The sequence below is a fragment of the Leucopleurus acutus genome, assembly GCF_964270905.1.
Source record: "Leucopleurus acutus genome assembly, chromosome: 19".
NCBI lineage: Eukaryota > Metazoa > Chordata > Mammalia > Artiodactyla > Delphinidae > Leucopleurus > Leucopleurus acutus.
Genome location: NC_139161.1, coordinates 13,957,527 through 13,982,013, shown reverse-complemented (window position 1 = coordinate 13,982,013; position 24,487 = coordinate 13,957,527). Strand labels below are relative to the sequence as shown.

The window sequence follows — 24,487 nt, the reverse complement described above, 5'->3', positions numbered from 1 at the left end:
TAATAAGAACAACAAACGAAATGTCAAATCTGTTTGGAACTAACAGCTACATACATGGAATGAGGGAAAAAAGCTACAGAAATAACTTACCAAGTGTGGGCTTTTGGCAGGTTGTTAGTGCAGGCATCAATCTGGTGTATGGTAAAGAGTCGTGGGCCTGCAGCACCTGCAAAGGAAGCAAATGAGGGTCAGACCACTGTGGGTGCACGTATTAGTCTCCAGAATCTCAGGATAAAACTGGTATGTAAACCACAGGGTCGAGGGAGAGGAGGGTACTAGTGAGTCCATATAAGCTGCCAAAGGGCAGCAGGAAAACAGTCTGGGTTTTAAAAGCCGGAATTGACCTTGGATAAGGCTGGATTCCTTAATCTGCTAGCATTTCAATTTGAGAAAAAGTTCAGGACTGAAATCCTTTGCCAACTTCTATCTTCTACAGAAAATCAGTGTCCCCAAAAAAGAAGTAAATGGGCAAATCCAAGATCCAATACATATATACACATTCAAAAAGATGACAACCTAATGCAACTTTAAGTTTCACAACTCAAACTTCACTGAGAGCAAAAGATTAGCAGTCTGTAGAATAAATTTCAGGTAACATAAGGCACCCCATACAAAAGTTTGTAGATACAACTTCACTTTATTCATCTGGGTAGTCTGATAATGATGAGTTCTCCAAATAGGGAATGCAAGCATGACTAAAGTATGCTTTCCCAATGGATTTTTGATATATGGACTGTGGGCAACACTGTTGAATTATGTACCAGTCTTGCTTCGTACACCCTCAGTCATCACCAGTAGCAGCAGTTGTGAAAATAAAGAGCTTCAGAGGTAAAGGAAGCAACTGCCACCCAGAGAGGCAACCACGATCATAAGCAATATACCAACTCCTCCCAAAATTAAACAGCTATTCCATGGACAACAATTCTTAAAAATGGAATATGGCTGTAAAATGGTCTGATGCCATGCATTAATTAAAGTGCTCTGACCAAACAAATGACTTCCACAACTCATGCTGCCTCTTTCTGTTAAAAGAATAAAAAAGTAGGGGGGAGAAGCATCCCAAGTGGGTAAATGTTTGCCAGGTTGAGATGTGAACATGGAAGCAGACAGACTTCCCCTACAGGAATGTGCAACAGAATTTAAAAGCAAGGAGACCAGAAAAGAAAAGGCAGAGCATCGACACATATGGTCTCTAACATGCGGCACTCACTACAATCACAGAGAACCCAGCAGAACGTGCTCTTGGGAGGGAACAAAGGAAAGGAAAGAGAAGAAGGTATCAAGACATGAGAGTTACAGATAAGAACTAGAGTGAAAAGAGAATCTGTATGTAAGCACATGTTTGTACACCATCTATGTACACCAAATATTGACCCCCTGCCCCCAATTATTAGATGCCACATCGTCTGTCCCTCTGGCTTTCTTACCTTGTAAAGCTTTGAAGCCCTGCAGAGGCACTCGGGATGAGCCTGTCACAAACTGAAGTAACCGTGCTCGTCGTTCTTCATCAAAAAACTCCACAGCCTTCCAAAACCACTTGACAACATTGCTGTCTGGTGTACAGTGTTTTAACCGGGTGTTTACCTTCCAGTCATTAACATCTATCTTTCCAAGTCCACAAATAATGAGCTGTTAAAATATTGCACAAATAATGAGCCAATGGAAACCCAACCTAAGCCAAAAATTCCTTAAAATAGAACTTTAGATTTGCAGAGTTGGCTTTCATATGGTGTTCTTAATTGAAGGTAGACATGAGAACCATCTGGAAAGTTTTTCAAAATATATACACTAGGTCCTATGCTCAGAGATTTTAATTCTGTGAATCTGGATGAATTAGGATCCGTATTTTTTAAAAAGTTCCATGAGTACCTAGTCACTGCAGGTTCCCTACCCAGGATCTGAGAACCACCACTGTGATGGACATAAGATGAAAAGTTCCATAACTTCACAGAATTCTAAAAAAATTTTTAATGGACAGAAACTAGACTCAGAGTAAATACAGTTTATATGTGCCTTCCTTAAGACTTGCATCTATTATTCGGGTTTCAACACTTATTAGCTTTGGGATTCTGGGCAGTTCAGTTCACTTCCCTTGGCCACAGTCTCCTCTGCTATAATATGGCAGTAACATCTGTTTCGTTACATCCTGCGAAAGCAACCAACACTGCACAGGAACTCAAGAAGTTGTGTTGAATAAGTGATACAATCTGCTTAAAGTTGGACCGAAGTATGAAATATATGAATGCATTGATAATAGAGCTCTGCTTGGCATCCTGATAATAGAGCTCTGCTTGGCATCCTGCTTGGCATCCTCAGTATAGACGAGGTATATCAAAATCACTTTGATATTATTAATACTCACCTCCCTAGGGTCCAAGACTGACTCATCCTACTGATGTGTTTATAACACTCAATTATGATAGTGTGTAGTGTAAAACATATTGTAACCTGCAAATCCTATATTTCATAATTAACCTAGTCTAACACTAAAATAAATTATATACATATACTTTTGTAAAAAGCCTAACTTCATTAGCAGTACAAAGTATATAACAAACCCTAACGTTACTGAATAAAACCTGCAACAAAGCTTCTGTAGCGTCTGAAAAAATGACTGGCCACTGCCACACTAACAGGTAGTAGGTGTCCGAGCAGGGTTACAGAAGCACCCATGACCACAGACGATACCTCCCTTAATTCTTTTCTTTAGAGGAGTGGTAGTTTTAAAGCCAAATTCCTTATTCATTGTATGAATAGATAAAAATGCATCGTATTTCAACTTTACTGCCATTCCTGCTATGTTTTCTTCCCCCTTCTGACTACTTCCTTCTGGTCATTTCACTACAGAATAGTCCAATCAAAAAAGGAATGGGGATGGTAGTAAGTCAAGCCAATCTTTTTAGACTTGTTTGCTAACAGGTCTGTTAACAGATTTAGTTAGAAAGGATGCTGAAGTTAATGAATAAAATCATGTTTTAAATTATGTATCGACTTTAAATATTTATGCTATCCCTAGCCACTAATTAAATTTGGAACCTCAGGTAGAATAAAACCTCATTGTTTTTTCAAAGTAGTTCAGTAGAAACTGAGATGTATTTGTTAAAGGTCTTAATTATAACACCAACCCTATGGTGCTTTAAGGACTAGTTTTAGAATAAAAAATGGTAACTGTTTATTATAGTTACTATTAGTAACGAATGTTTCCAAGGAGACTGAGGTTGTTGAGACAGAGTTTAACCTAAGTGTTTCAATTATTTCCTCTACGTTTTTGTCTATCAACTGCTTTTTTTTTTTTTTTTTTTTTTTTTGCGGTACGCGGGCCTCTCACTGTTGTGGCCTCTCCCGTCGCAGAGCACAGGCTCCGGCCGTGCAGGCTCAGCGGCCATGGCTCATGGGTCCAGCCGCTCCGTGGCATGTGGGATCTTCCCCAACCGGGGCACGAACCCACGCCCCCTGCATCGACAGGCGGACTCTCAACCACTGCGCCACCAGGGAAGCCCCTCAACTGCTTTCTTACAAAGCTTAATGTAAATCCAATTAAGCCTAGGCTTTTATTCCAAATAAATGTCAATATGGTGGAGACCAATTAATAAAGTTTTATTTAACTAAATCAATACCCACTTAACTAGGGAATAGAAAACAACACTGGAAGAGCGTACACAGAAGACACAAAATCTATTAAACGCATGAATGGAAAATATGGAAAAATAAATTAAGAATAGTCACAATATAAGAGAGACTGGTTACTTGTAAAATTTCCAAAACATGAAAGGCTTTTCCAAAAGCAGGAAAGACTTTTCCTGTGAATTAGAATTCTCACAGCATCACATCATAAAACTTCAAAAGCACCAGAAATACAGCTTTCCTCTAAAACTAAGTAACAGAAAATTCCCAAACTTTCTTTGTTATACTAGATGATGTCATGACATTAATACACTGACCTCTAACTCCTTCTCATCAAATGTCTTCAGCAGATGCTGTGGAATTACTTCATTAAATCCTTTCTGCAGGGCCAGGAATTGTGCCTCAATTCCTCGTAAAAATCTCCAGTTCACATAGAGTCTGGAAACATCGGACAGGGGTTTCATATGATCAAATATATTCATGTTTGGTAATTATTATGAATCTCTAGTACTTTAGCAACGTTGCACTTTACAAGCATCTAGCATTAAGAATTTAGTCTAAAATCTAAAAGAATCTCAGGTTACTGAAGGTATAGATGGATCCTGAGCTGTGAGACAGTTCACCATAAATTAAAAAGCGGTAACCTTCCACCAACAAAAGCAGCATCAATACAGCAACTCTTCACATCAGAAAAAGTCCTATTAAACTGGAAGTTGGCTAGAGAGTAGATGAGTCTGAAGTTAAAATGAGAATGAAATGTCTTTCTCAACTTCTGGCATGCACGCTGATAACCAGAAAAACCCATTCAACCAAAAATGACTATTTTTCTGGTTTCACTTGAAAATATAATCTGAATGTGTAGGGTGTTTTCTTTATATTTTGTGGGTTGTATATGGGGGAAGAAGAGGTAAAGAGAATCCCCATATCCAAAATGAGAAGAAACAGTAAAAGCCAATAGCAAGCACTTTTTGACTAAATACTCATTTTTCCCTATAAGCTTTAAAAGCCCTGGAAGATGTAATTTTAGCAACAAATGTACACTAAACTACATCTCTTGTGTAGCTCTACTTACGCCTTTGATTTGGACTTACAATTTATACATGAATTGTTTTTTATTTTAATCTATCTTCCCAGGAAAACCTCTCCATCTCACAAATCTCAGAACTACTCATACTCCCAATTCGCCAGTATTTCCTTTTCTAAACTTGGAGAAATAGTTCTCTACTTTAAGAAATAAGTTACTTAATATTAATGATATCCTTTGGGGGACCTCATTTTTTGTTTGTTTGTTTAAGGGGACAGCAAAACTACACACCTGTAAAAAGGTTTTCTTTGTCATTTTAAAAATTTCAAAACTATTTTTGTAAACTATTTATTTTTGGCTGTGTTGGGTCTTCTTTGCTGTGCACAGGCTTTCTCTAGCTATGGCGAGCAGGGGCTACTCTTCATTGCAGTGCGCAGGCTTCTCATTGCAGTGGCTTCTCTTGCTGCGGAGCACGGGCTCTAGGCACATGGGCTTCAGTAATTGCAGCATGCGGGCTCAGTAGTTGCGGCTCATGGGTTCTAGAGTGCAGGCTCAGTAGTTGTGGCACGTGGGCTTAGTTGCTCCGTGGCATGTGGGATCTTCCCAGACCAGGGCTCAAACCCATGTCCCCTGCATTGGCAGGCGGATTCTTAACCACTGCACCACCAGGAAAGTCCCTCAAAACTGTATTTGGTGGGCTTCCCTGGTGGCGCAGTGGTTGAGAGTCCGCCTGCCGATGCAGGGGTCACGGGTTCGTGCCCCGGTCCGGGAAGATCCCACATGCCGCGGTGCAGCTAGGCCTGTGAGCCATGGCCGCTGAGCCGGTGCGTCCGGAGCCTGTGCTCTGCAACGGGAGAGGCCACAACAGTGAGGGGCCCGCGTACCGCAAAAAAAAAAAAAATGTATTTGGTAAGGGAAAATTACTGTGTGCTATAAACGTGACTGAATCCTAGAAAGTGAGCAGCCCACACTAGGTCCTGGAAGTGAGACACTACTGAAATTCAGGAAATTCCCATTCATTCTTCTTTATTTTTTTATTTTTTATTTTTTTAGCTGTGTCACACAACATGGGGGATCTTAGTTCCCCGACCAGGGATCGAACCCCAAACCTGCGCCCCCAGCAGTGGAACTGTAGAGTCCCAACCACTGGACCACCGGGGAAGTCCCTCATTCTTCTTTTTTTAATTAGAAATGTAATACATGTTTGTTATTAAAAGAAAAATTATAAAAAAAAAAAAGAAAAGAAAAATTATATTTAAAAAAATCAAATATTAATGGGACTTCCCTGGTGGTCCAGTGGTTAAAACTCCGCGCTCCCACTGCAGGGGACACGGGTTCAATCCCTGGTCAGGGAACTAAGATCCTGCATGCCGCACAGTGCGGCCTTAAAAAAAAACAACATTAAATGTGGAGACAGAGTAAAATCTGAAAGTCCACTCTTTTATCCTCTTTTCCCTCTCTACTTCCAGGCCCGTCACCTCTACTCCCTCACTCTGGGCAAACATTTTATTTGGTAAGCAGCCTTCCTGAACATCTTCTGAGTATAAAACAATGCAGACTTTGTTCCTTCTAAGACCTGCCTTTTAAATGACAGCTTATGCAGAGTCTATCTTTCTTTAAATATCCACATAATATTCTGTTTAATGTATTTAATCATCCATTCTCTTTCTAAAAACATTTTAGCAGTTTTCAATTTTTTTACAAGTAGTATTTAGTTAAACATCCTTATTCGTATTTCTTTAATCAGATATGTGTTTCCAAAGAATAGATTCCTAAAAATGGAGCTGCATATGTGGTTTCATTTTGGTAGCTGTTATCAAACTGTTTTCCAAAAAAGCTGTACCAATATTCACAATCTATGAGACTGATGGGCCTCATCTATAAACTAGAAAATTTTAGCCAATAAGACCTGGGGACATATTCTGTACAAAAATGTATAGCATGAATGTTTCTATGTATATATGGTGAAGTTCAAACTCCTAAATTTGATTATCATAGTTTAATGTTTAGAAGAACTTTAGATACCATGAACCAAATGCTCTAACTCAACACTTCTAAATTCCTCAATCAACAGGTAATTTCATAAAACTTAACATTTCCTTGTATTTCTTTTATAAGAAATATATATATATTTCTTATATAAATCCACAATGTGCTTATTTATAAATAGGATAAGTCCTAGTGATACAGCACAAAAGTGCTTCTGTACAGCTAGCTGTGGTAGCTACGCTACACGTGACGCCACGAACCGTGTTTCCTGGTATGTGTGCCTTTGTACAGCCTCTCCTCCACACCAAACCTGGGCTGGCATGTGACTCGCTTTAACCAAAAGAATACAGCAGAGGTGATGTTGGCCAGTTCCAGGCTTAGGCCTTAAAAAGATCCAACAACTGCTTTTGTGCTCTGGGAAACGAGCCACGCCATAAGAAGTCTGGCTATTGTGCTAGAGAGAGAGGCCATGGTGAGAATGAGGGGCCTCTGATACCACATGGGGATAACCAAAGAGCCCAGCCAACAGTGAGAACTAAGCCCCAGACCCAGTGTCCATTCCAGCTAGCCCACAGCCATTCGAGCCACCCTCGGTGAGGCATCAGATATGTGAGTGAAGAGGCCTTCTTAACATTTCCATCCCAGCTGACACCACATGGAGGAGAAGTGTGCTGTCCCTGTTGTCCTCGATCTAAATTTCTGACCCACGGGATTGTGAGAAATAATAAAATGGTGGTTGTTTCTAAGCCACTAAATTCTGCAGAAGCCTATTTTGTAGCAATAAGTAACACTACCTAAACACATAAATGTTTTTCTGTACCGCCATTCTAGAACATTAAAACAAATCTCCGGCTTAAGAACACATAAGTGTTTACCTGACATATTCTTTTTTATTTTCTTCAGTAACAGGGATACTCTTGCCATTTGGTTTAAGTTCATGCTGAATAATTTCACCATAGGCATTATGTTCGACGCAGAAGGTATGGTCCAAAACACCTGTGATATCATTCTCACTAGGAAGGGAAGACAGGGAAAGACACTTCATTGGAAAATCTAAAATACAGATATTGTAGATGTATTAATTGGTGAGACAAAACTAAGGTAGTTTTATGACATGCAAACATAGGGTTAGATTCCTTTTATTAGTTCTTATGCCACCATACCTCCTAGTTTTGGGGCAGAAAAGTCAAAGAGCTTTAACCTTCATAAACACCAGGAACATTTTCCTTCCTGAGTAATGAGAAAGCCCTGGAAAGCTGGGGTTTACACAGGGAAAACTCAGTAATGTTTGGCTTTCAGGTAAGAAGCCCTACTTGAGTCTGGGTAACCCAAGTGACTAAACACCTGAGTATCCCCACTGAGAAAGCTACTCGTGTACTTGGTAAAAATAACCATGGCCAGTGTATCTTCACAAACGAATGACACCCCCAAAAACAGAACTGATTCTTACAAATACCTTTTTTTTTTTTTTTTTTTGCGGTATGAGGGCCTCTCACTGTTGTGGCCTCTCCCGTTGCAGAGCACAGGCTCCGGACGCGCAGGCTCAGCGGCCATGGCTCACGGGCCTAGCCGCTCTGCAGCATGTGGGATCTTCCCGGACCAGGGCACGAACTCGTGTCCCCTGCATTGGCAGGCAGACTCTCAACCACTGCGCCACCAGGGAAGCCCCACAAATGCCCTTTTTAAAGTATGTTTTCAACAGCCACCACTTAAGCAGGAATATCTTATTCTAACATGCAGGATGGAAACAACTTGCATCGTGTTGAGGAAATCATTATGTATAAGTACTTTTAAAAATCATTTTTTATATTTCAAAAAAAGTACATCTATTTTGAAACATATATCTTTTTTAAAAGCTCGGATTCTAAATATAACGAACAAGACTCAATACATACAGTATCCACACTAAACTGTTATGAAGATCAGGATCAACTAACTCCATGTCATCCAATGTAATGGACTTCCCAAGCAACTGTTTATAAAAAGGCAATGTGAAACCACCATCAATATAATGTCCATGAAACACAGCCATTCCCATTATTCGTCCAACGAAGTGGAAGTATGATAAATGTTCCTGAAATTGAGAAGAGTTTATATAAATACTCAAGGTAGATACTATCCAGGGAATTTTTAAATAAAAATTAAATATTTAAGCAATGGTAATTTTTTAAATAAACAGTAAGTATCAACTTATATTCCAATTTATAACTATTTAAATGGAATAGGTTATCCTATCAAAGCTCAACAATCATTAGGGAGAGTCTCTATAGATACTATACTTTGCTATAAAATATTACAGCAGAGCCAATGCCCCTCTCAAAGGGTAGTCATTCTGTAAAGTTTATCCTCAGAAATTAAGCCCAAACTACAGTCCCTCTGCAGCTTCATTAAATCACCTGCAGATCCTGTTCTCTTCCTCTCCTCCCATCTCCTGCTAAGCCCCTTATAATCCTGGCTCTGTCATGGGAAAAAAGCTTTCAATTCTATACCTCTCTCTTCCTTTGACCTAACCAGAAACTGAACTTCAAAACATCATAGATTTAAGGGGACAGATTTCATGTCTAACTTGGACTAGAGTCCTGATTCTGCCAGCTACTAGCTATGTATACTTGGGCAAATTACTTAGCCCCTGTGGAACTAATTTTCCATACCTGGAAAAATGACGGTAATAATAGTATCTAAAAAGGGGCTCTGTGAGTAGTAAAATGAGGTGATGAAGCCCAAGGCACTGGACCTGGAATATGGTAAATGCTCAACAAACGTGAGCTATCATTACTACAGTGGCAGTAATGAGCTCTCCAAGCAGAACCTTCACCTAAAAATCTTCCCTTTATAAAGAATACCCTGCAATGAATCTAACATGCCTACCATGTTTAGACAGATTTGGTCTTTTAGGATATACTGTTTTATTAGTTGGATGTTTGTATTTTCAACTTCTTTTACTTCTCTATTTAATAATCTTTAAGCTAATCTTTAAGCCTCCCTTTTATCTTAAAAAGTTTTTTTCTTTTTAAAAAGCAATACCTGTTCACTACAAAATATTTAGAAAATATAGACAAGAAAATAAAAATGCCCATAGTCTAACACCCAGAGATAACCACTACCAGTATTGTAGAGCCTTTCAATGTTTACATATACATGTTTACCAAAATTTGCTTCATACTATTATTCTGTAATCTTCTTTTCACTTAATATATTACAAATACCATCTTTACATGTTATTAACTATTATCACACAACATCATTTTAGTGGCTGTATAATATAACCTTGTATGGAAAGATAACAGAAATAATATAAAAACAACAAATTAATAACAGCTGCTAACTCTTGTTGAGTGCTTAATAATATGTAATAGGGTTAATAATGTATAGCACTGTGCTAAATACTTAATGTGCAGGGTCTCATTTAACTGTCACAACCCCTCTCTCAGGTCCAAACTATATTTATTATTATTAGCAATGATAAAATTGAGGCTTAAGTCAATGAAGGTCACAAAGCTAGTTAGTAATGGGACAAGGATATGAACTCATGTCTTTCTAATTCCAGAGTCTATGCTCTTAACCATGTCATTCTGCTTCATGACATAATTTAATCAAACCCCTCTTAATGGACAGCAATGTTGTTTCCACTTGGGGCTACTATAAACAGTGACGCAGTAAACCTCCCTGTGCCCAAACTGTTGCACATATCCACGATCATTTACTTGAGAACATTTTCTAAAAGAGGACTTGCCGAGTCCAAGGATGTAACTTGGACAAAGACAGTAATCCTATGTCATAAACTACACTGACATTTAAAGATTAAAAAACATTGTAGGTCATAACTTAATTTGTATCATTATAACCACCAATCATACCGGATTAACTGCAGAATCAGGATTGATCTGCAATGTATAGATATCATCTCTTGAATACTGGAAGAGGCCATAGTAAGGATTCAACATTTCATGTGACAAGAGATATAACCACTCCCTAAAAAACAAGATATGCCAAAGGAATTTTTTGTTAATGAATACATCTTTACTAAGATACACTATTAATCATGTTAGCAAGAAGTTTTTAATAAAACAAAGCACTAACTAGTTATATAAAATCACATTAGAAAAGTCTACCATTCCCCAAAAGCAAATGAAAATTCTTGTTTTTCTCACTCAATTCTTGTCACTTCTCACTCAATTTTGAGTGATTTTATGACATTTTAACATCAGAGAATCTAAGGATAATATCCAGAAGTACCAACTACTCATTAGATGCTGCAGCCCAGTGGTCTGTTACTTTTAATTGCTAAACAAATGTGTAATTCATAATAAGTATAAAATAAAGGGAAGAATATGGTATTTCAAAACATCCATGTGGTCCATCTATACCACCCTGGTCCTCTCCAATCATGGCAGATTTATACTAGTTTATACAGATATATAACATTAATTTACTCTTACTTTCGGACAAGGGTATGTTTTATTGTTGATATTGTTTTAGTAAGAAAATTTCATTATCCATCTTCATTATCTTTTTTGTGGAAACCCTAAAATACACCATGATAAAAATGTAAGTGGTGAGAAACTGCAAGGCATTTGGTATAGGTGGGAACACAAGGGCAAACCTGCATTTTCTGGGTATGTTCCATACCACTTCTTGCTTTCAAGCATACAACGGTGTTTTTAAAACCTCATAATAAACAGTACTATCAACTTAAACTTATTAAATCATTTATATTTTTCAAAGTATGAAAGACAACTTGTTATTCATCTTGGTGAAACTGAAATAAAATGACTAGTCTAGGCTTTAAGGAGATGTCATTCTAGTCTCAACTCCTGTCATTCCTCAGCTAGGAAAGGCACATAAATGATATATTCTGATATTATGGATTAAACAGATGGAATAATATATTTTTATGAAATGCAGTGAAACACTATTAAAGTAGTTAAAGGAAAATATTTCAAAGTCCTATCATTTGACGGAGTCTAAATCAAATCACTACGTTTAATATTGGGTTGGCCAAAAAGTTCGTTCAAACGAACTTTTTGGCCAACACCGTACTTGAAAACTGTAGAGATTAAAAAGAAAAAGTGAGGTCTCCACATAAGCAACCTTCCCACCTAATGTGTCCTGTATGTTTTTTATGCATGTATGTGTTTTTTATTTTATTTTATTATTTTTTTTTTGCAGTAAGCGGGCCTCTCACTGTTGTGGCCTCTCCCCTTGTGAAGCACAGGCTCCGACGCGCAGGCTCAGCGGCCATGGCTCACGGGCCCAGCTGCTCCGCGGCATGTGGGATCCTCCCGGACCGGGGCACGAATCCGTGTCCCCTGCATCGGCAGGCAGAGTCTCAACCACTGCTCCACCAGGGAAGCCCCATGTATGTGTTTTTTAAAAGGAAGTCCAACTTTTGTTTTGTTTTACTAAGTATTTAGAACATGCATAAAAGCAAAACTCTACTTTTGGGTTCTACTATGGGATAAAGATCAGAAAAAGCAGTTCACTGCCACATCCCATTTAGTCCGCCCAAACCCCTAAAGTAGTGACGTTAAGAAATAAACAACAAAAAACTAACTACTTATTTGGCCTATACATATAATTATAGCATTTAGATTCCATCAGCAGATAATTAACAAGTTTTCCCAACAAGCATTCAAAATCTACTTATGAGTAAATCGTAAGCATTCCACAGAAACTATCAAGCCTTAAGTATGATGTACAAGTGATAAATGCTAAAAATCCAAACTAAAGAAACTATTCATTTGCAGGTAAAAAGGTCACAGAATGAAAGTATGTCTACAGGTGAAAACAAGTAATGCCAAATAACGATTATGGGACTTGGTGGAAACACAAATTTAATTTAGGCTGGATTTAGATTAGGGGAAGCAGAATTATCATGACGGTCCTTAAAATGTTTTAATACAGAAGCTATAACGTTTCTGCTACATTTACATAAAGTGAATTCTCACAGCTGGAAAAAAAAATACTTGATGTTTGAATGTAGGAGAAACGTTATAGCTTCTGTATTGAAACATTCTAAGGACCACATATGATATACACACATACTTACAGACACAAACATTCCTTTAACAAGGTTAAAAAGCGTGGCAGTGTAAGCAAAGGGAAACAGTATTCAGTTTAGAATACGTCATTAAAATCTCGAGACTGTTACTGACAATGTAAAGCAGAGGGAATAACATGTACTGAAGGAGAGAAATGGAGAAAATACTGGGCTTGCAGACCCTACCAACAGTCCATATAGGGTTGCAGCTAGTTTTCAGAGAAAGTCTCATTGGACTACATGATCCATTCGGGAGTTCACAAACACTCTTCTGGTAGCAGTACTATCCTAACCTAATTATGAATATATCTACTAGGGTACCCTCTATTGCAAACATGAGGGAATATTATGCTAGAAAATAAATATCAATGAGAAAGTCACACCACAGGGAGTATCTTAAATTTGTAAATATAAGGATCCATATGTCATTTACTGATGATCAAGGCTTTACCTGGCAACCCCTCCGTAGTCAAGCCCTTCTTCTCCACGAAATTTTATCATTAATCGCTTCCAGAGATCTTTCGGTCTCATTTTCATGACTTGTCGATATGATTCCTAAAATAAATGTTTAATATACTATTATTACTAGGTGCTTTTAACCTGTTACTTAAACTCTCCCTCCATTCCACCTACAAAACATGTTTATTTAAATAAGGTAGAATTTGTTCAACAATCAAATCAATGGATAAGCTCCAAGGGTCTGAAACCTCATGGAACTTCTGACAACAAAATGGATATAGCTTAATACTGTACTACTGAAACCAATTCCTTTGATAAATATTATATTAAAAGCCTACTAAATGCAAAGCTCCATATTTAAGTCCTATGAACCATAGATAGCAATGATTCCACTCACATTAAAAAACAGAATCTGATAGAATTACCACTTTTTTTTTAGCTAGTTGTCACAGACACCAGTAGAAAGTAAAGGTAAGAAAGTTTCAAAGAACATAAAAACATCATTAATGTGATCTTCACTAAACAGACAACTTTCTATTATTTTAAAAATACAAATGACTGACTACAAACAAGGTCAGCATGGTCCTGGGAGAAAAATGTTCATCCTTTGGGAGAAGGATTATAAAGTTCCCAAACATCTTTTGCCCCAGAACACTCTAATAAGAGGGAAACCCCTGCCTTGGACCTCTGCCATTTATTATGTAAGAACTTTGAAGTTGCTATTAAAGCTATAAATCCAAATATAAAAGGATATACTAGAAAGGAAGATTTTCAATAAATTAAGGAAGTAGTCCAACAGTAATGATTTTTTGATTTAAGAGTCCCTAACCTCTTGGAAGAATTAGAAAATAAGGGATGGATAATATCTGTGGTCTTTTAAAATTCATTAACAAATAAGTATCTGCAACTCCAAGGACCAAGCTGCCCCCAATCAGAACATCTCACACTTCATCACATTTAAATGTTTATCTTATGTATTAAATCTCTCCAATATTATTGCCTTTATTCCCACAAGTAAAAAAAAATTAATGAAAATTCTCCCATTCTAAAGAGATATGAGTCCCCCAAAATATACTTGGAAAACAGAGTACATCACTGAATTAATTTTTCTCTACTTTAAAACAAGACTTGCAAGTTTACCTCAAAAATCTCTTCCCTGGAAACCTCAATGCGGCAATGGCCAGCCTGAGGCTGTTGCTGGGAAAGTTCTTGCCGCAAAATTTTTAGTTTCTGAACCAGGTCTCGTTTGTACCGTGGGACTGTCAGACACTCTGTGTCATCAGGGCACAACGATACCACCTGCTGTTGCTGGTCTTTCAATTGGTTCTGCCGACTAAAAGTAAACAAATATTATTGAAGTATTTTAAACAAGAGAGACTGCAATTACACATTTAAAATAGCATCCTACGCTAAACCAAGTCTACCTATAGCATTTCTAGGCCTTATTATATTCTTAGCTTGACATTTTTGACAATAATAAACTAGCCCCAAAGTTTATTTCTTGGAACTTACGGAAGTGGATAACAGAGTTTTATTCAAAAAACTTTTATACAACTGCTGAGAACAACTTTCCCAAATACCGTTTCCATTTTCTTCTGCGTAGTTTACCATCTCTCCCTTTAAAATTCAGGCATAGGCCAAACCCTGTGCCTGTTATCTAGAGTCTGTCTCTCTGGAAGAGACAGTTTGAACTGGCAGCTTGGCAGGGACCCCTTCTCCTATGCACGCTACAGTCTAGACCACAAGAATGTGGGAGGTCACAGCAAGTTACTGGCACAGAGAAATGAGCACTTCACAAACAAGTCTAAACGCTTTATAAAGTGCCTACTTTTCTTTCTTTTCTTTTGGCCACGCTGCACGGCATGTGGGATCTTAGTTCCCTGACCAGGGATCGAAGCCGTGCCCCGTACAATGGAAGTGTGGATTCTTAACCACTGGACCACCAGGGAAGTCCCTACTTGTCTTTTTATTGTGGTAAAATATACGTAGCATAAAATTTACCATTTTAACCATTTTTAAGTATTATAGTCCGTGGCATTCAGTACAATCACATTGTCTGTTGTGCTAAAGTGACTTCTAACTAAACATATATGGTTTACCACAAATACACTAAAATAATCTCCCAAGTACAGCAGAAATATAATAATAATTTTTAAAGGCACATTGCCTAGAGTTATTTTTATTCTCCTGGCAAAAATAATATAAGTTGCATCTAAGAATTTTTTAAAAGAATCTTATGATATAATGAACTAGTTAATTCCAATAAACCGTCAGGAAGTAAAAAGTCAGATAATTCACTATTGATATCTATGCAAACACTGAGTGACTCTGTTGGAATTTAATTTTTTTTTTTTTGGCTGCTTTGGGTCTCCGTTGCTGTGCGCAAGGCTTTCTCTAGTTGTGGCGAGCAGGGACTTCTCACCGCCGCACGCAGGCTTCTCATTGCGGTGGCTTCTCTTGTTGCGGAGCACAGGCTTTAGGCGCACAGGCTCAGTAGTTGTGGCGCACGGGCTTAGTTACTCCGTGGCATGTGGGGTCCTCCAGGACCAGGGCTCGAACCCGTGTCCCCTGAATTGGCAGGTGGACCCTCAACCAGTGCGCCACCAGGCAAGTCCCTGGAATTTAATTTTACACACAACAGACACAAGAGTACAATCTCCTAACCTAAAGATAAAGGGCAATGGTAGCTATGAGAAAATAAACAAAAATAACTTTCAGTTCTCTAACAAATCACCCAAACTTACTTTACATACAGTGACTCTTTTATGTACCAGGCCAAATTTTATCCTAGAACGTGTAACTATCCAGAGAAAATGCAGCTTTGATGAAAATTACAAATCGCCATTTACTACTCTCATAAAACATTGTAATAAAGGTGTTTTTTAATACACACATATATAAATCAAAACAGAATGTATTAAAAATAGTCTCTAAACAACTGTATTAATCCTATCCAAAAACAAAAAAAAACTTGGGTATACCAACTTAAAGATACAAACTTTAATTCAAAGTAGATCAGAGACTTCAATGTAAAACCTAAAGCCATAAAACTTCTGAAACACTAGTAAAGTTTTATGACTCATGTTACGCAAAAATTTCTTAAATATGATTCCCAAAGCACAATTCATAAAAGAACAAATGGATAAAATGAACTTCATTGAAATTTCAAAGAAACCTTATGCTCTTCAAAAGACACTGTTAAGAAAATGAAAAGACAAATCATATGGTCTAGGAGAAAATCTTCCTAAAGCATACAGCTGACATAAAACTTGTATTTCAAATATCTAAAGAATTCTCAAAACTCGAAAGTCAAAAAAAACAAACTCAGTTTTTTTAAAAAAGGAGGCAAAAAATTTCACCGAAGATATACAGATGGAAATAAGCACATGAAAAGATGCTCAACATCATTAGTCATTAGAGAAATGTAAATTGAAACTATAATGAGGGACTTCCTTGGTGGCGCAGTGGTTAAGAATCCACCTGCCAATGCAGGGGACACAGGTTCGATCCCTGGTCTGGGAAGATCCCACATGCCGCGGAGCAACTAAGCCCGTGCACCACAGCTACTGAGCCTGCACTCTAGAGCCCGCGAGCCACAGCTACTGAGCCCGCGTGCATCAACTACTGAAGCCCACACGCCCTAGGGCCCACGTGCCGCAACTACTGAAGCCCACGTGCCTAGAGCCCATGCTCCGCAACAAGAGAAGCCACCGCAATGAAGCCCACGCACCACAACGAAGAGTAGCCCCTGCTCGCCGCAACCAGAGAAAGCCTGTCAACGAAGACCCAACACAGACCGCCCCACCCCAAAAAACAATGAGATAACACTACACATCTATTAGAATGTCCAAAATTAAGATTAACCATACCAAGTGTTAGCAAGAGCAACTACAACTCTCATACACTTCTAGTGGGAAAGTCAAATGGTACAATCACTTCAAAAAGAAATCTGGCAGTTTAAAAAGTTAAACATAAATCTATCATATTGTGCAGCCTGAGTATTTATTTATCAAAGAGAAGTGAGAGCATACATCCACACAAAGACTTAAACATAAATGTTCCGGGACTTCCCTGGCGATCCAGTGGATAAGACTTCGCACTTCCAATGCAGGGGGCGCGGGTTCGATCCCTGGTCAGGGAACTAAGATCCCACATGCCACACAGTGTGGCCAAAAATAAAAAAACCCACTCGAATGTTCGTAACAGTTTAGTCATGGCCCAAACTGAAACAATCCAAATGTTCATCAACAGGTAAACAAATAAATTGAGGTCTATCCATACAATGGAATACCACCCAGCAAGGAAAAGAAATGAACTATACATACAACAGAGATGAATCTCAAATAATTAGGCTGGGTAAAAGAAACCAGCAAAGAGTACATGCTGTATGAATCCACTCATCTGAAACTCTAAAAACTGCAAATGTATAGTGACAGAAAAAGCAAATCAATGGTTGGCTGAAGATGGGGTGTGGATTGAACTGTGTCCAAAAAAATATGTTGAAGTCCTAAGCCTTGGCACCTGTGGATGTGACCTTATTTGGAAATAGGGTCTTTGCAGATTTAATCAAGTTAAATGAGGTCACACTGGATTAGGGTGGCCCTAAATCCAATAAATTGGTATCCTTATAAGAAGAGGTAAATTTCGACCCAGACATACAGGAAATAAAGTGTGGCATAATAAGAAATATACTTTGGTCTCTGTCCCCAGTTCTTGACACAGAACTCCTAAAATGCTTGAAATTTCCTGAGTGACACAGGTGACAGGAGTGTATTCTGTTCTAATATTTGGTCTTTGTCCCCAGTACAAGATACAGAAGCTCCTGAATCCCTTTGAATTTCCTGGGTATCGGAGCATTTTTTGTTTCAGTGAGGTGACTTGCTAGGCCCCTATATAATTTCAGGATGGGGGCTGGTCGCCAGAAAGACCAAAGCTTGATTAGAAGCCTAAAACTTTCAGGCACATCCCCCCAGCCTCTGGGGAAGGGGAGAGGAACTGGAGATTGAGTTAATAATCGATCACTCCTGTGTGATAACAACTCCATAAAAACGCCTAAACAAGTGTGCAGAAAGCTTCTGGATGGTGAGCACACGGAGGGTGAAGCGCCTGGAGAGGGCGTGGACGCACTATGCAGCCCCTGCCTCATACCTTGCCTTGTGCCTCTCTTCCAAGTGGCTGTTCCTGAGTTGCATCCTTTATAATAAACTGGTAATAGTAAAGAAATAATTTCCCTGAGTTCTGTGAGCCATTCTAGAAAATTATTGAACCCAAGGAGAAAGTCATGAGAACTCGATTTATAGCCAGTTGGCAAGAAATACGGGAGGCCTGGGACTTATAAATGGCATCAGAAGTGAGAACAGTCTTGTGAGACTGAGCCCTTAACCTGTGAGGCCTGATACTAACTGGAGGTGGTATTAGACTGAATTCCGGCGCTGTACACCTCGATGGCGTCTGCAGACGTGGACAATTGGAATATTTGAGGAAAAAACCCACACACTTGGTGGCAGAAGTTTTGTGGATAAAATAGATCATAGAAGGCCACGTGAAGACAAAGGTAAAGACTGGAATAATGTGTCCACAAGTCAAGGAACAGTAAAGTTTCTGGCAACCACCAGAAGCTAGGAGAGAGGCATGGAACAGATTTTCCGTCAGAGCCACCGGAAGGAACCAACCCTTCTGACAACTTGATTCTGAATTCTAGCCTCCAGAACTGTAAAAGAATAAATTTCTATTGTTATAAACCACCCAGTGTGTGATATTTTGTTACGGCAGCCTTAGGAAACTAGGGAAGGGATGGGAGGAGGGACTACCAACAGGCTACAAAGAGGCAGGAGGAGACTTTCGGGGTGATGGATATGTTCACTATCTCCATTATGGTGATGGTTTCACAGTTATATAATATGTCAAAACTTAAACTGTACACTGTAAATATGTACAATTTATTGTGTCAATTAAATTTTAATAAAGCTGACTTTTTTAAAACCCACAGTTCATCAAAAAGTCTACATTAATAAATGCTGGAGAGAGTGTGAAGAAAAGGGAACCCTCCTACACTGTTCGAGGGAATGTAAATTGGTGTAGCCACTATGGAAAACAGTATGGAGGGTCCTGAAAAAACTAAAAATGGAGCTATCATATGATCTAGCAATCCCACTCCTGGGCATATATCTGGAAAATATGAAAACTCTAATTTGAAAAGATACATGCACCCCAATGTTCATAGCAGCACTATTTATAACAGCTAAGACATGGAAGCAACCCAAGTATACACACACACACACACACACACACACACACACACACACTCTATCACTCAGCCATTAAAACAGAATGAAATATTGCCATTTGCAGCAACATGGATGGACCTAGAGATTATCATACTAAGTGTAGTAAGCCAGAGAGAGAAAGACAAATATTATATGATATCACTTATATGTGGAATCTAAAATATAATACAAATGAATCTATATACAAAACAGAAACAGACGTAGGAAACAAAGTTATGGTTACCAAAGGGGAAAGGGAGGGTGGGGAGGGATAAATTAGTAGTATGGGATTAACAGATACAAACTACTATACATAAAATAGATAAGTAACAAGAATTTACTATAGAACACAGGGAACTATATTCAATATCTTGTAATAAACTGAAATGTAAAATAATCTGAAATATATATATATTACATATGTATACAGCAAACTGAATCACTTTGCTATATACCTGAAACTGACACAGTATTGTAAATCAACTGTATTTTAATAATTAGAAAAAAACCCAGGGTACATCAAGCCCATTCACAAAGACTTGTAAGAATGACTGTCTAAGTCCTGCAAATGGGAAAGAAGCCTTAAAGCTGAAGCACAAAACTGACACATCAGAAAATCCTCTGGGATAGATTCAGCTATCCTAGAGCTATTTCTGATGCACTCAAGGAAAAAAATCCATCCACTCCATAAAGTAGCCTGTCTCTGCAGGTGTGCTACGGTGCACCTCTGATACACACCCTTTTCCTAACATTTCAGGACAGGTTCCTACTTAAGCACAGTGGGATTAAAATACCCAAACATGAGAGTAAAATTTGTCATATTCTTATATAAAATTATGTTCAACAAGTGATTTATAATTGAAGAGAGCAGACATTCTATCACATTTATTATAAAAAGCATCTATCAGTCTTCTCTTGTTCAGACTTGCATTTGAACATGTATTGTTTCAAAAACTTACTTTAAAACTAAATGCAAGTTAGCAGAGAGCCGAGGATCTGTAAACTGTGTTGTTCTGTTGTTATGGTCAACGAAATAAACTCTGCCTGTTGCTGTATTCCGGATCTCCCATCCAGGAGGCAATGGACCAAGCTCTTCACAATTGATGTTGCTAAGATCCCTGCAAAAACAAATATAAAATAAAAAATACCTCACTGCTGGGCCTGCTGAGCCAAGCAAGTGTAAATGACACAGAACAATTCCATGAAGTCTGAGAAAATGTATTGTTTCAGAAACTTGAGACGTTCAGCTGGAATCTTTAATTCCCAATGGTTTAACAAAGTTGCATATTCAAAACCCAATCCATAGATGGCTCAGAAACTTACCACACAGCCTACATTTTTAGTGAGTTCATTCCTGGGCTTTAATGTAATTCAGGTTTTAAATTAATATAAAAGCAATCACAACATTTGCCAACATAAACTGTACTTCAATACTTGTCTGACAAAATATTGTTTTCCAAATGTCAGTGATATAAGGAATTAAATGTTTTCTAAAATTTCCCTTCAATTATTTCTTTCTTTACTACACCATAAAATCTGTGTAAACGTTCATTCCATGATTAATTTTAAGCTCTTCAGCAAAGCAAAACTGGAAATGTTATTGAAATTGTGATCCTGAAAATAACCACAGTATATATTTTAAAGGATAACTACTCCATTTTGAATTCTGAAAGATATAAAGCTAGTGAATGAAGAACCTGTTTAAGACACCTTAGGAAGAATGTTCTAAGGTTTACTGCTACAATAAAAAAAGCAAAAAGACTTTTTGCTTTTTGGGGCAAAGACCACTGTTACTATATCATGCATTCTTAAAATACTACTATAAGGGCTCCCCTGGTGGCGCAGTGGTTGAGAGTCCACCTGCCGATGCAGGATGCAGGGGACACGGGTTCATGCCCCGGTCCAGGAGGATCCCACATGCTGCAGAGTGGCTGGGCCCGTGGGCCATGGCCGCTGGGCCTGCGCGTCCAGAGCCTGTGCTCCGCAATGGGAGAAGCCACAACAGTGAGAGGCCCGCGTACCACACAAAATACATATATATATACTATTATATATGACAAAGATTTATAGAACCTTAAAGAATGAAAAAAAAGCAGCATGTCTAATATAAATTTAAACTGTAACCAATAATTACAATGACAAATCTCATCAAAATTATGTTTTCAAAGTTAAACTAGAAAAAAAGTTTTCCTGAAATAACCTCTTCTTGGTCATAGTGAAAACGTAATGATGGGCACCCAGAGATTTGTTGGAACAATGATTTTTAACTTGTGCTTATAGGTGCCCCAGAGATTCTTCTGCTACAGAACTAAAGATTGGAAAGAACACACTATTCTGAGACACTGCTAGTCTCAAAAGAGGCAAGGGAAAAAGTTCCAAGGGTCCTCCTCAAATTTTGTTTAAGTGAATTAAACTGGAGCTGGTACCTGAGTGGCAGACAGGCAGAGTGGGGGGCTGCCAGAGGGTAGTGGTTAATTGGGAAACTCAGCCTCAGGTCAGCAGCAAGGTTGGAAAAGGAAATCTGGAACTTCCCCATGGAGAACTCAATGGGAAGATGAAGTGATTCCAAAAAAAATTCCTAAATTCTCACTTTAGGTCCACAGAACTCCAACCAATTAAAATCAAACTCACAATCAAAGATCACCAAACACTTCAGAAAGGAATTCATGATTACTGAGTCAGTAGAAACAAAACCACGGAATTAGATCCCCAAGTACTGTCAGAGATCAAAAAGAATAGCTATGATATGCAATGTTTAAAACAAATAATAAAAGGGAACAATTACAAAGACAAACTATCACTGAGAAATTATTAAGAATGAACAGATAGATTTTTTTCTAAATGGAACTTTTAGAAATGAAAAACAATTATCATTCTTTATAATCAAAGAATGAATAATGTTTTTGATGTAATGCAGAATTTCACTTTATATCATTTTATTTAGAATTTTATAAATTTATAGTCATACATGGGAGGGCTCTAAAGAATTGAGGAGAAGCAGAAAACTGGAAACACTCTTTATGTGGAACTGGGAAATGACTAAAGGAAAATGGTATGTTATACAGCCATAAAAAGTAATACAGATCTGTATTTTAAGACTACATAGTCAGTATGCAATACAATGAATAACAAAGCATTAATCATTATTTTAAAGAGAAATACAAAACATTCTAAAATGGTGCTTCTCAGATAAATCTAAGTTTACTGGATATCTTTACATAAAGTTAGTTTTAAAGTGTCTGAGTGACACTATTTTATAAATGTCTTTGATTGAACAGTAATGATATTTTAATAGAATCTAAATATTTATAGTCTGCTTTGATAAAAGATCCTCCATACAAAAGACATATTCACTAAAGGATCCCCCAAAACAAAATATATTTTAAGATAACAATTCGGAGCATAGAGACTAAAGAAAAGAAATATAATCCAAAGCGTTATTTCATAAAGTCATTATTCAATACTCAATATGAAATATTCTTAAATCTTTATAGAAACCCCTTATTCATTCATGAAAAACCAACATTGTTTCCTTAGGAGTAAGAACACACTGCCCACTGTGGTGCCAAAATCTCTGTTTCAACTTCCAACTCCAGCTTACACACCACTCTTTCAAAAGGCAGCTCAAGGGCTTCCCTGGTGGCGCAGTGGTTGAGAGTCTGCCTGCCAATGCAGAGGACCGGGTTCATGCCCCAGTCCGGGAAGATCCCACGTGCTGTGGAGCGGCTGGGCCCATAAGCCATGGCCGCTGAGCCTGCACGTCCGGAGCCTGTGCTCTGCAGCAGGAGAGGCTGCGGCAGTGAGAGGCCCGCGTACTGGGGAAAAAAAGGCAGCTCAAGATCAGCTTTCACACTGTTGTAAATCATTCAGTTTTTTTAAAAAATCATTTCTCTTCTAAACATTTCCTTCCAATGATTTTAAATTATGTTATAGAAAAGTTCGTTACTGACCTTCAACCTGATAAACAGAACCCAAAACACTTCATAATTTACATATCAAAACTCTTATTTCTAAAAGTGAGGCACTTAGATTGTTTTCAGTGAGCTTATTTAATAAAACAAAAATTTCCTCCCCACTATTTTTTTTTAAATCAACAGCTATATCATGAAGACACAGAAATGGCAACCTTGATACAATAATTAATGATAACACATTTCCTTGGCTGCCACCCTCAAAAGATTCTGATTAAGCTCTATCACAAAGTAAAATATTTTGGGAATTCCCTGGAGGTCCAGTGGTTAGGACTCGGTGCTTTCACTGCCGGGGCCCAGGTTCAATCCCTGGTCAGGGAACTAAGATCCCATAAGCCGCAAAGCGCGACCAAAAGAAAAAAAGGAAAACATTTTCATTATAATAGCTTTATTTATAAATAAACAGAGTATCAAAGCAATCCAAAATCAGCTAGTCACAACTGTTTTTAATTCAAAAACATGATTCTACACAAGTAGAGCTCTGAGTACAAACTTTAGGCAGAAAAAGATCTCTTGACCCTCCATAGGACTTTTTTTTTTTTTTGAAGAGAGGAATGTTGCACTTAATATATAAAATATCCTCATCCAACAAAGGTATATGTATAGCTTATAAAGTTGATTTAGAATTTCACTTAGAACTCAACCTTTTTTTGCAGCTTCAACTGGACTACTTGGCACTCTCCATCTGTTCAGTAGAAAATAATTCAAAATAGCTAGTGGTTTAAAATGTATTATTTGATACTAAAATGTACCAGAAACTGTGTTAAACTACTAAATTGATTTTGTGTCATTCCATCTTCTTAAAGTTAAAAGACAGCTGACATTTTGGTTAGTAAATGCATTCAACAAGGCCTGCAATTCAAACATACAAATTTTGGCATTTAGAAGTCATTTATGTTAACTGGGTTATTCCTTTTCTACATTAAAATGAAACTTGAAGATTGAATACACTTATATAAAGTTAAAATAAACAAACCTTTTTTAAAAAACCCTAACCAGAAATAAAAATATCAATTTACTACCCTTAAGAAAAAAGGGTATGTATGTTTTTGTAAGGGTATGTATGTTTTCCCCAGGTCAATTTTCAAATTCCTACAAGACCCACATTTTTGCC

The 24,487-nt window shown here is 37.9% G+C and overlaps 1 protein-coding gene across 2 annotated transcripts in view; it reads right to left on the bottom strand.

Annotated features, from left to right (window-relative positions):
• Nucleotides 1-24,487, bottom strand: part of SMURF2 (SMAD specific E3 ubiquitin protein ligase 2) — a 116,960-nt gene that overhangs the window by 1,694 nt on the left and 90,779 nt on the right. For both annotated transcript variants that reach the window (XM_082860473.1, XM_082860474.1), the window contains 9 exons: nucleotides 20,362-20,520; nucleotides 14,277-14,469; nucleotides 13,129-13,232; nucleotides 10,495-10,609; nucleotides 8,533-8,711; nucleotides 7,513-7,650; nucleotides 3,942-4,062; nucleotides 1,428-1,629; nucleotides 91-166 (listed from right to left, as the gene is read on the bottom strand). In XM_082860473.1, coding sequence (XP_082716599.1) covers nucleotides 91-166; nucleotides 1,428-1,629; nucleotides 3,942-4,062; nucleotides 7,513-7,650; nucleotides 8,533-8,711; nucleotides 10,495-10,609; nucleotides 13,129-13,232; nucleotides 14,277-14,469; nucleotides 20,362-20,520 — 1,287 coding nt within the window. The remainder of the gene's footprint in view (nucleotides 1-90; nucleotides 167-1,427; nucleotides 1,630-3,941; nucleotides 4,063-7,512; nucleotides 7,651-8,532; nucleotides 8,712-10,494; nucleotides 10,610-13,128; nucleotides 13,233-14,276; nucleotides 14,470-20,361; nucleotides 20,521-24,487) is intronic.